The following is a 10,866-nucleotide window of genomic DNA, read 5'->3' on the forward strand; positions in this document are numbered from 1 at the left end:
AATGTTATGGGAATGAAATAAAAAAATGAGTACATAGAATTATTCAATAGCAAATCCTCAAAGGGCATAAAAGTAAAAGACCCCACACAAGCCCCCCAAAAAAATCCCAACGACTGGGACCCATCTTCGGCCTAAATCAAGGAACGGCGCACAACAAAAAAAATTGAAAAAATCGTCGCTCTCTCACTCACACTTTCCCTCCCCACACACAAACCCAATATCCACTCTCTCACACTCCCATCTTTGTAGTCTCCGACCACGACCACCCACCAAAACGGGGGCGTTTTGACCCTAATTCCGGTGAACCCACCACCCCATGTCTTCTCTGCAATGACCCGGACCGGACTCTCCCGGACTCGGTCCTCCGAGGAAGCCACAGCCGAGCCCACCACCATGAGAGTTATAGTGCCTCTACAAGGCGTGGTTCAAGGCAGAGGTGGCCTTGTTCTGGGTTCGGTGATACCATGCGCGCTCTTCTACTTTCTTCAGCTGTATCTGAGACGACGAAACCGTTCGGCGCCGATCCCTCCGCCAGCGCCGGAGGATCAATTACCGGAGGTGGCTGTGCTGTCGAGGTCCCTGTCTCGGACCCATCTCTCGCCGAGGGGTTCGGGCGGACCAACGTACGTGTCGGGTCGGGCGAGCTTGGTGGCGAAAAGTGGAGACTCGCCGTGCGACGTCGGGTTGAGGAAGGTCTCAGAGGATCCGTATGACGAGTTGCGCAACCCCGATGGCGTTATTCAGCTTGGCTTAGCTGAAAACAAAGTGGGTTTGGTTTGTTTTGTTTTGTTTTGTATTGGTTTGCTTGGTTTTGGTTTCTCTTTCTCATTTTTGCTTTGTATGAGTAATTTTGGGTATTTGGTTTTCTTTCTCTCGTTTTGCTTCGTATGAGTAATTTTTGGTATTGGGTTTTTTTGGGGGTTTTGTTGTAGTTATCGTTGGACTTGGTTCGAGATTGGATGGTGGAGAATGCGAGGGATGCGATATTGGGTGGAGGAAGAAGTGGTGGGGAGCCGAGTATCGGTGGGATTGCAAGTTACCAGCCTTTTGACGGTTTGATGGAGCTGAAAGTGGTAATTCATTTGAGTCTCTCTAGTTGTGTGATAATTTCTTTTTCGATGTAATTCTCACTGTGCTATTGATTTGGAGATGATGGGAATATTTTGTTTATTGATATATTGGGTATGTGGTTCTCCATTATTAGAAGTTAATGTGATATGAACTTTCTCTGTTTTATTGGTTTGAAAGTGTTCGAAGTTTTTATTTATATGAACTGATTTTTAGTAAGGACTATTTTTTTTTTGGTTCGAGATTGTTGGATGATAAAATGTTGGTGCTTGAAAATTGTGGTTTGATAAGGCGTGATAATGAAATAGACCTGTTCTGGGCTGCTTATGTCAAAGATGTATACAGAGATTCGGAATGATTTTGTTCATCTATAAATCTTCAATGCCAGTTGTAGCTTGTGAATGTTTTTACACCACTATAAGAAAAGTAGAAGTGTTTCTGGAGGCATGGTCTGATAAAAATATTAAAATAACCTGACCAGACGGTTCTAAATCTGTACTAACGCTCATTCTCTCTCTCTCTCTCACTCACACAAACACATGCATGCATGCATATAATAGTTTTTAAAGAAGATCTAGATCAAAGACTGATTTTCTATTGATTACTTTGACGGGAGAGCGTGATCATCAAGATATGAGAATATAGATGTTGGAGAACTATGGACTTTCTTTTGTCCATTCTGAATCATGAAAGGTAGTTAAGGTTGTCAAGGCTAAGTAAAAATAAGCTAATGGACCTACAGGGACAACCTGCCCAGAGATCTGTTTTCCTTAAAATGATTGATGTAATTCAGGATCAACTTATAGAGCAGTTTTTAATGATAAAAGATCTCCTTCAAATTTAGTAGAGCATAAGATACACTTTAATCTCATATTCTAACCCACCCTATATATAAAGGAAGTATCTAAGGTGGTAAACTAATTCCACATAAAAGATTACCTGCTTAGACAAAAAAGATTCTTGAAAAATCCCATCTTCTGCAACCTAATATAGACATGGTTCTCAAGTAATTAGAAAACCTTAAACCATAGTAAGATATTTGAGATCTTTCTAAATCCATAATGCAATGCGGCTATAAGCTTGAAGAGATGGCACAAAAGGAAAGTACCTGTAAGGTTCATCTCGTAATTGTTGGATATGCCCTTACGAAACATGTCCTAGTCTATATCAACTATAGGTTTTTTTAAGAGTCCAGTTCCCTAGACTAGGTTGCACAGCAGGTTTATGAGTCTCAACTCTGTCTTAGGCCTCAGCCAGCTCAACTTTCTATCATATCTCAATACTCGCCTAATCTTCCCACCATTTCTGGTTGTGGGCTGTACCAATATAGTACTTGGTTTTAGGGCCTAATCTTCCCATGTTAGTAAATGAAATTCATCTTGATTTTAGGGTTTATGTCTTAATAATATGTGATGTTTGTTTTACACAGAATGGATGAGCAGTTACATATATGCTTGACAATCCACATTTATGTTCACTTATATATATAAATTTGTCCCAAATTTGGTATATACCCAAGTTTCTTGACACAACCAATACAAAGTGCTCATTTTAAGTGACTTGAGACTAAGAGCTATTTTCTTTGTGCATGGCTAATTGGCATTAAAATACTTGTTGATTTCTGTATTGCAACTTCGAAAGTTTGTTATTCTTTTACTTAATGGTTGACTGCTTGATTGCTCGCACTATTTGCTGTAAATAATTGGAGATTTGGATAACTAGCTTTGATTACATGTGAATCAAACTTATTAGAAGAGTTATATAATAAGTATTAATTATTAGTTTGGGGGCATCGGTCCATTTTGGGACTTTTGTTTTTCTCCCTTTTAGGGATCTATCCTATATACTTTTTGTGTACTTGAGTTACGCCCTTCTTTGCTTTCTAATGAGATTGATTTACTTATCAAAAAGAAGTTTGGGGCATCGTTCCTTTTCTCTCTTCTTTGAAAAAAGCTTGGGTCTCAACTTGGACATTAATCTCTTCCGGGATGCCAATGCCTTTTTTTGGCAAAGATGTGATGCTTAGAAATTCAAATTTGTAGTGCTTTTACTTCCATGGACTGTGTTTTGCTCTCTTGTATGTGAACAGTATAGTATTTTTTTTAAACAGCAATCACTTTTGTGTCTTCTCAAAATTCTCTGTCCTGCAGGCAGTGGCAGGGTTCATGTCTCAAGTCATGGATAAGTCAGTTTCCTTCAACTCCTCACAAATTATATTAACCACCGGCGCAACCCCTGCAATTGAAATGCTTAGCTTCTGCCTAGCAGACACTGGAAATGCATTTCTTGTTCCCACACCATATTACCCTTGGTAACTGTTTATTTGTGTTCCAAAATTTCTCTTTAGGTAACCAGCTATCCAGCGAGAATACTGAACATCTGAGTATGATATGCAGTTTTGACAGGGATGTGAAATGGCGAACTGGGGTGGAGATAATACCCGTTCCCTGCCGTAGTGCTGACAACTTCAGCTTAAGTATAACGGCTCTTGATCGAGCATTCAACCAGGCCAAGAAACGCGGTATAAAAGTTCGTGGGATTATTATATCAAACCCCTCAAATCCAGTGGGCAATCTGCTTGATCGGGAAACGCTATACAGCCTTCTAGACTTTGCCAGAGAGAAGAACATACATATTGTCTCAAATGAAATATTTGCAGGATCAACTCATGGAAAGGAAGAGTTTGTGAGCATGGCGGAAATCATCAATTCGGAAGATTTAGACAGGAACAGGGTTCACATAGTATATGGTCTATCAAAAGACCTCTCTCTTCCAGGTTTTGGGGTGGGCATAATCTACTCCTTCAATGAGAATGTCCTGGCTGCTGCAAAAAAGTTGACTAGGTTCTCTTCTATTTCGGCCCCATCCCAGCGTTTACTTATCTCTATGCTTTCGGATACAAAATTTATTCAACAGTTCATTGGTATCAACAGAGAGAGGCTTCGAGGAATGCACATAAAGTTTGTGGCCGGGTTAAAGCAATTGGGAATAGAGTGCATAAAGAGCAACGGGGGCTTCTGCTGTTGGGTTGACATGCGTGCGTTAATCCGGTCTTACAGTGAGAAAGGGGAGCTTGAGCTCTGGGATAAATTGTTGAAAATAGCTAAAGTAAATGTAACTCCGGGATCTTGTTGTCACTGTATTGAACCTGGATGGTTTCGGTTCTGTTTCACTACATTGGCCCAAAAAGATATTCCTGTTGTTATGGAACGAATTCGGAAAATTTCCGAAATCTGTAAATCTCATAGTTGAAATGTTGTTGCTTCATTCTAGAGCGTTTTCTTCTTCTTCTTCAGCTTTCTTTTCTTTTCTTTTTTTTTTTTTTTTGGTAGGGGTTGTTGCAGACTTCAACTCTGCATCCAACAAAAAAGTGCAATGCAGTGGATTAAGGTGCCTCAGGCTTACAATGGCTTTCAAAGTATTACAGCTCAATGTGCGATTTTGTGCTTAAGATTTGGAAAATGGTATCCGAGGTGATAAAATAGAGGATAGGGATTTCCTATAATTGGGTGCAATGCAATTCGGATAATCTCATATGGGGGAGTTGCAGGGTTTACTTGCCTTGAGTGGGCAATCTGGGGTGTGGAGCTTGTCTGTTCGTAGTAGGTGGATTTCACAACTCTTTTTTATGGGATACTCCATGTTGCTCAGGGGCATGTGGATCCTTTAATATTTCTTTCTCTGTGAAGTTATTTGAATTGCGTGCAATTTAGGTAGTAGTCAATAACGAGTAGCCCGGTCTATAAAAAAAGCCTGGTTAATAATTTATTGTGGACCTTATATAAAGTTCATTGTAAGAAGTCTGGCCTCTATGCCCTAATGCCCATATCTACCATGGCCTAAAGGAAAAGGCATAGAGGCCACCAACATCTCTGCCATTTAGCTTTACTAAGTGCATCTTAAATATCGAAAGATTTGCAGACAACTAAAAGCATACTTGGTTCTTCTTGCTGTTTAGTGCCCCATTTGAAATGATGCGACGGTGGTTGTGATTAGACAAACTTAGGGAAACATGGTACATTTTAGAAGAATCCTTGAATGTCAATCCGTGAAAGTCATATGCTTTCCTTCTTCTTTCTTGACATCACAAATTGATTCGTAAGAGACACTTGAAACAAAAAAGTTATAGAAACTCAGGGAGAGGAGGATCCGGATCTCCAATAATTTGTTGTCTGAATTGTTAACAATTTAGATAGCAAATGTGAAATAACCTTTATGGCTCACCTTGCCAAATAAGGAGATAGACTAACTGAGACATGTTCAGACAAATAGACTTTATAGAAACTCTTTCACATTTGCTGTCCGAATTGCTATCAATCCGAACAACAAAATTGTTAAAAATCTCTATCTAAAGAGGGACCCATGGCAATCATAGAATCATATGTTTTGTTAGAATGTAACACTTGGGGAAGTTCTAGTCAAACCACTATTGCTTTCCTTCCATAATTGGAACTCTTTTCCCCTCTAGAGTTAAGTAACTCTTGGTGAAGTTCTAGTCAAGCCACTATTGCTTTCCTTTCATAATTGGAACTCTTTTCCCCTCTAGAGTTCGTATGAAGCCAATCCATCAAGGTAATTGGAGTTGATTAAAACAATAAGAAGAGGCACACACGAAAATGAATCCCCTTTGTTGATAAGGTGTTGGAGAGCAATGATTCTACTCTAATGTAGTTCTCTCTTACCCGAAAGTCATTTTAGTTGAAAGTTGTAAAACAGTTGTACCATATAAGAAACTCATATCATCAATTCCCTCACTAGAAAGTGATTTTAGTTGAAATAGTAAAACACATTGACACTGAGCAATGGTAACATTTTAATCCAGCCTATAAGTCACCGCTTCCGTGATTCGACCACAAAGTCACAACTCATTTGATCTCATATTGGACATGGTGCCCGTTTCTGATATCAAATGATACATACAAACTTTAGAGAGAACTCATCATTAAAAACCGGCTCGAAAGGGAAGCGCACAAAAACTTATATACACGGTTAAAATTGCTCTTAAAATAAAATATCACGTAGGATCAGAACACTTGGTAGCTAACCCATCTGTCATTTCTGACTCTCTCCCTTCAACTCAGAGGTGTGTGTGTCAGTGTGTGTGGTTGTGTATGCTGAAGAGAATTAGAAAGTGAGAAATATCTAATTCACTTAGTAATTAGTATTCATCTGCAAATGAGAAACAATAAACGAATGATTTTATTACAAAAGATTATAAATGTCATGAACAATTGATGATGATAACTCAAAAACAAATACGAAAGAATCAATTTTCTATTTCTTATATATGTTAAATGAGCAATTCCTTTGTCTCCTCTGCACAACTAAACAATGTTCAATTGCAGCTAGAGCATTTGCTTCCACATCTGTTCCAAAAATATGTTGTTAATTTTTGTAGGTTGTCCATAAACCCTCTAATGTACACTAATCATATTACCCCAATGCAGTTCTGATAGATTCAAGAACCTGAACAACCTCTGCCATGCTTGGTCTCCTTGAAGGAGTCTCAGATGTACAAATGAGCCCCAGCTTCATAACCTGAATAAGTTCATTCTCCACAAACCCGCGCAAACTTCTGTCAAAACAATCTGAAGCAGAGCCACTCTCCAACAACCCCCTAGCATATTCACACAAAACCACCACCTCATTTGCTCTAGGACTCTCCACTGGTTTCCTCCCTGTAACCAGCTCTAGAAGAATAACCCCGAAGCTATAAACATCACATTTCTCACTCAGTCTCAAACTTTGAGCCAACTCTGGAGCAACATACCCAACTGCAGTGTGGAATTTGGTTAAACCATAGTTATCCAAAATGGGAAGCAATTTTCCCAACCCAAAATCTGACAGCTTGGCTTCATACTTCTCACCTAAGAGTATGTTAGTCGATTTGATGTTGAGATGAAGAATTGGAGGTCTACAGTCATGGTGAAGGTAAGCTAGGGCTCTTGCCGTTCCAAGCGCAATCTCAAACCTTCTAGACCAATACAATGCAGTATTGCTGCCACCAGTACTGGTGCCTGCATAATCAAGCCCATGAAGATTATCATACAGATTCCCGTTTGGGATGAATTCAGATAGAATCAACTGCATTGTCGAGGACCAGTAATAACCCTGAAAAGCTACAAGGTTTGGATGTCGAAGGTTGCCTAGCTGTCCGATTTCTTGCTCAAATTCGTCTTGGCTTCTGATCCGTCCTAGAGTGTCAAGCTTCTTCACTGCAATTGAGATCCCGCCTTCAAAATTAGTCCTGTAGACCATACCAATCGACCCACCACCAATCAGACACTCCTTGTCAAGCAAAGCTTTGGTGCCAGCCTCCCAGTCTTCATACTTAGAGGGCAAACTTTTGCTGAAGAGAACCAACTTCCCAATTATTACATTTGATTCCGTTGAACCTAGAGGCGTGCTCTCAACAACCATTGTTTCATCGACTCTTTTCCTACTGCGAGCCCTGATGTTCATGATGGATACTACACAAACCCCAATAAGGATCAGAGCAGCAGCAATAATTGCGACAATGACAGAATTGCTTAGCACCTTTGTTTTCCTTGATGTCGAACTCGTCCTATTGCCATTTGCTGAGCAAGATGTGTCCAAGGGGGGGCCACAGAGCAGGGGGTTGTTAAAAAATGCAGATGGACCAAAATTCTGGATAGTTGAAGGAATGGTGCCTGAGAGGTTATTGTAGGAGACATTAAAATGAGTTAACATTGTAAGATTTCCAAGAGAAGAGGGGATTGGTCCAGAAATCAAATTATGTGACAGATCGAGAAATTGGAGTTTTGAAATGTTTCCTAGGCTTGGAGGGATGCTCCCATTGAGTTGGTTTTGATGTAGGTCAAGGACTTCCAGGTTAGTCATGTTGTAAAGGGTATCGGGAATTTCCCCCCCTAGAGCATTCCCAGAAACATCCCTGCAGAAACATATTAGCATTTTTCTCAGATTTGAGTCAAAGCAATTTGAATTGAAAGTAGAATAATTTAAGAAGGTGATTGAACTCACAGCTCACGAAGAAGCCTGCAATTGCTTATATCGTTGGGAATTCCGCCAACAAGTTTGAGATTGTGCAAATCCAGAACCTGGAGCAGCTCAATGCTTCCAAACTCCTTCGGAATCGCCCCACCTATCGAATTATTACCCAATCTAATCACCAATAGCATCCCCATGCCTCCAATTCCTACTGGGATACTCCCATTCAGCCTGTTAAGCCCCAAGTCCAAAACCTTGAGACTTCTACAATTTGTAATGGTCAGTGGAATTTCCCCATCCAAATTATTCGCTGAAGCATCCAGAAACTCCATTCTCTCACTGCATGTCGTCATCTCAGGAATCTCCCCATAAAACCCATTATGGGATACATTGAATAAAGAAATATTTTTCGATCCAAGAACGCCAAATGGTGCCAGCCCAGAAAACAAATTGCTACCAAGGTCCAAAATTTTCAAGCTTTGGCATCCTGAAATCTGCTCTTGAACACTTCCTGATAGCATATTGCTTCTTAAAATTAGATACTCTAAGATTGGAATATCACAAACACCCGAGGGAATGCCACCACTGAGATTGTTGAAAGAGAAATCAAACCCTTGAAGGTTCATGCAGTTCACAATTGATACAGGAATAGAACCCGAAAGATTGTTCTGAGACAGAGAAACATACTTGGTTTTATTACAATACTTGAATAAAGCTGATGGAATCTCCCCAGTAAAACCATTCCTTGACAAATCTAGAAACCGAATGCTTGGTAAATCACCAATAAACTCTGGGATTGACCCGGATAACGCATTGGAACTGAAATTGATCTTCCACAAGGTCTGAATGTCAGCATATTCTTGTGGGATATTGCCCGAAAATTGATTTCCAAATAATGTTAAAATCCTCAAATACTTCAAACCCGACAAAGCCGGGGATAATATCCCAGCAAGACTAGTGTTCCACAACACAATCCTTTCAACGAATCCAGCTGAGTTACAGAACACACCACTGTAATATTGGCAAGGATCCCCACTCGAAACCCATGAACGTAAGCTCTTGTACGGATCATGGGAAATGTTTCCCTTGAATTGAAGCAAAATCTCTTTCTCAGTTAGCGGCGAAACTGTAGCAATTCCAAGAAAGCAAGAAAGAAAGCACAAAAGAGCATGAGAAAGACGGAATTGATAGAGTCTTCTCATGCTCGCAACACTGGGCTGGTAATTGAAAGAGTCTATCCGTTTGGCATTATCATAGTTGGATCCAACACAGAAAAGATCTGGGTTTTCTTCCTACTGAATGTAACAATCTTTTGAGTATGAGAAATACAACATCGCGATCATGAGCAAAGAATAACATATTTCTCACTGAAATTGAAGAAAAAACCCCCGAAAATATGAACACAATTTATACAAGCAAAAGTTCTGAAATGCAAGTACCTATAACAATATCTTCTTCTGCTTCTGGGTTCTCTCTGTCAAGCCTGAACAACAAAGATCTGGGTCTTCTTCTTCTCTGGGGCCGAACCCCAAGCACCAAAATCGAAGCTTGATAAGTTAGTGAAAGAGAAAGAGAAAGAGAAAGAGAAAGAGAGAGAAAAAGAATGGGGGGGCAGGCAAGCATGGGAGTGAATGTGTGGAAATGGTGACTCTTTGTCTCGGCTGGAAAAGAAAGGAAGCAGGTGAGCCAAATTTAATACAAAAACTCCTTTTAATAATCCATGTACTTAGCGGTTGGCACCAGAAGAAGCTCAACCACGTGCATGTTCATCCCTCTCTCTCTCTCTCTCTTTCCCAAACACTTTCTTTTTTCACAATGATATGCATCAAACATCAAACCCAATCTGTCTCTCTCACTCTCTCTCTCTCTCTTCCTCATAACTCATAATAAGCACCCTGTAGGGCCTTTTGTTCTCTCAAACCCAGCATTTATTCTCTCCCACCAACCACTTCACCAGTGCTATAATCACCACCACAAACCGCCATTACTGTTACTCCTTCTAGCATACAAGACAACGAAAGTTAAAAAATAAAAAGAAGGGGAAGAGGGAATGGAGGCTTTTTTGGCCTTCTTGTCTGTCTGTACCATTTGACGTTGAGACCTTTGCTTTTTCCTTTGCATTGAACTTTCTTTGTATCCGTTCCAATTGCGACTTTGAGAAGACATTCGTTGTTTTCTTTAACTTTTTTGTTTACTCATATTTAATTTTGCAGGTGACACGTCACAATTTTTTTTCCCTTTTATTGAATAAGAGAAAATATATATATATATATATATATATATATATATATATATATGTGTGTGTGTGTTTTTCCCAATATTAGTTAAGAAAGGGATATGACATTAACTAAGTTGTCAATTCATGATTGTGGGTTGAGTTTGAGTTCGAGTTAAGATGAGGTATTGATATAAGAGTATATAGAATTATTATAACTTAACTTATTTAGTTAAATATATAAGATACTGTGATTCTAATATGTTAATTTTATGTTGACTTTATATCAAATTTGCGTATCGTGTCAAAAATTATTAATTTTTATGTTGTATGTTAGAGTCAGGTCGTAATGAGGTATAGGCATAAGATTATATACGGCAACCATAACATTACCCATTTAATTAAATGGGTTAAACTCATCAAGCCTAACTTCTTAATTTCGTATTAAATTTGTATCGGATTCATGGGTTGTGTCAATAATTAAGAGTATTAACATAGGCTTGATCTACAATAATTTTTTTTGTTTCAATATGGTAAATGAATAATTTTTTATTTATTTAATTTAGTCTATTAAATTAATATATGTCTTCATGACATATAATTCTCACATACTT

The 10,866-nt window shown here is 39.1% G+C and overlaps 2 protein-coding genes across 3 annotated transcripts; one reads left to right on the plus strand and one right to left on the minus strand.

The window, feature by feature from the left end:
• The first annotated feature begins 157 nt into the window (after positions 1 to 157).
• On the plus strand, positions 158 to 4,335 carry LOC132175625 (probable aminotransferase ACS12). Its single transcript, XM_059587625.1, has 4 exons — positions 158 to 765; positions 933 to 1,073; positions 3,219 to 3,379; positions 3,465 to 4,335. Exons 1-4 carry the CDS (start codon positions 331 to 333, stop codon positions 4,318 to 4,320), a joined length of 1,593 nt encoding a protein of 530 aa, XP_059443608.1. The 5' UTR covers positions 158 to 330; the 3' UTR covers positions 4,321 to 4,335.
• Positions 4,336 to 6,249: 1,914 nt separating this feature from the next.
• Positions 6,250 to 10,124, minus strand: LOC132176317 (probable LRR receptor-like serine/threonine-protein kinase At1g12460). Of its 2 annotated transcripts, none has more exons than XM_059588489.1 (3): positions 9,477 to 10,124; positions 8,071 to 9,163; positions 6,250 to 7,981 (listed from the first exon to the last, which is right to left on the minus strand). In XM_059588489.1, exons 1-3 carry the CDS (start codon positions 9,658 to 9,660, stop codon positions 6,502 to 6,504), a joined length of 2,757 nt encoding a protein of 918 aa, XP_059444472.1. In that variant the 5' UTR covers positions 9,661 to 10,124; the 3' UTR covers positions 6,250 to 6,501. The 2 variants fall into 2 exon arrangements, with proteins under 2 accessions (XP_059444472.1, XP_059444473.1); XM_059588490.1 differs by having other exon boundaries at positions 8,071 to 9,332; positions 9,477 to 9,538.
• Between the last annotated feature and the right edge of the window lie 742 nt (positions 10,125 to 10,866).

This window comes from Corylus avellana, chromosome ca3 (genome assembly GCF_901000735.1).
Source record: "Corylus avellana chromosome ca3, CavTom2PMs-1.0".
Taxonomy (NCBI): Eukaryota; Viridiplantae; Streptophyta; class Magnoliopsida; order Fagales; family Betulaceae; genus Corylus; species Corylus avellana.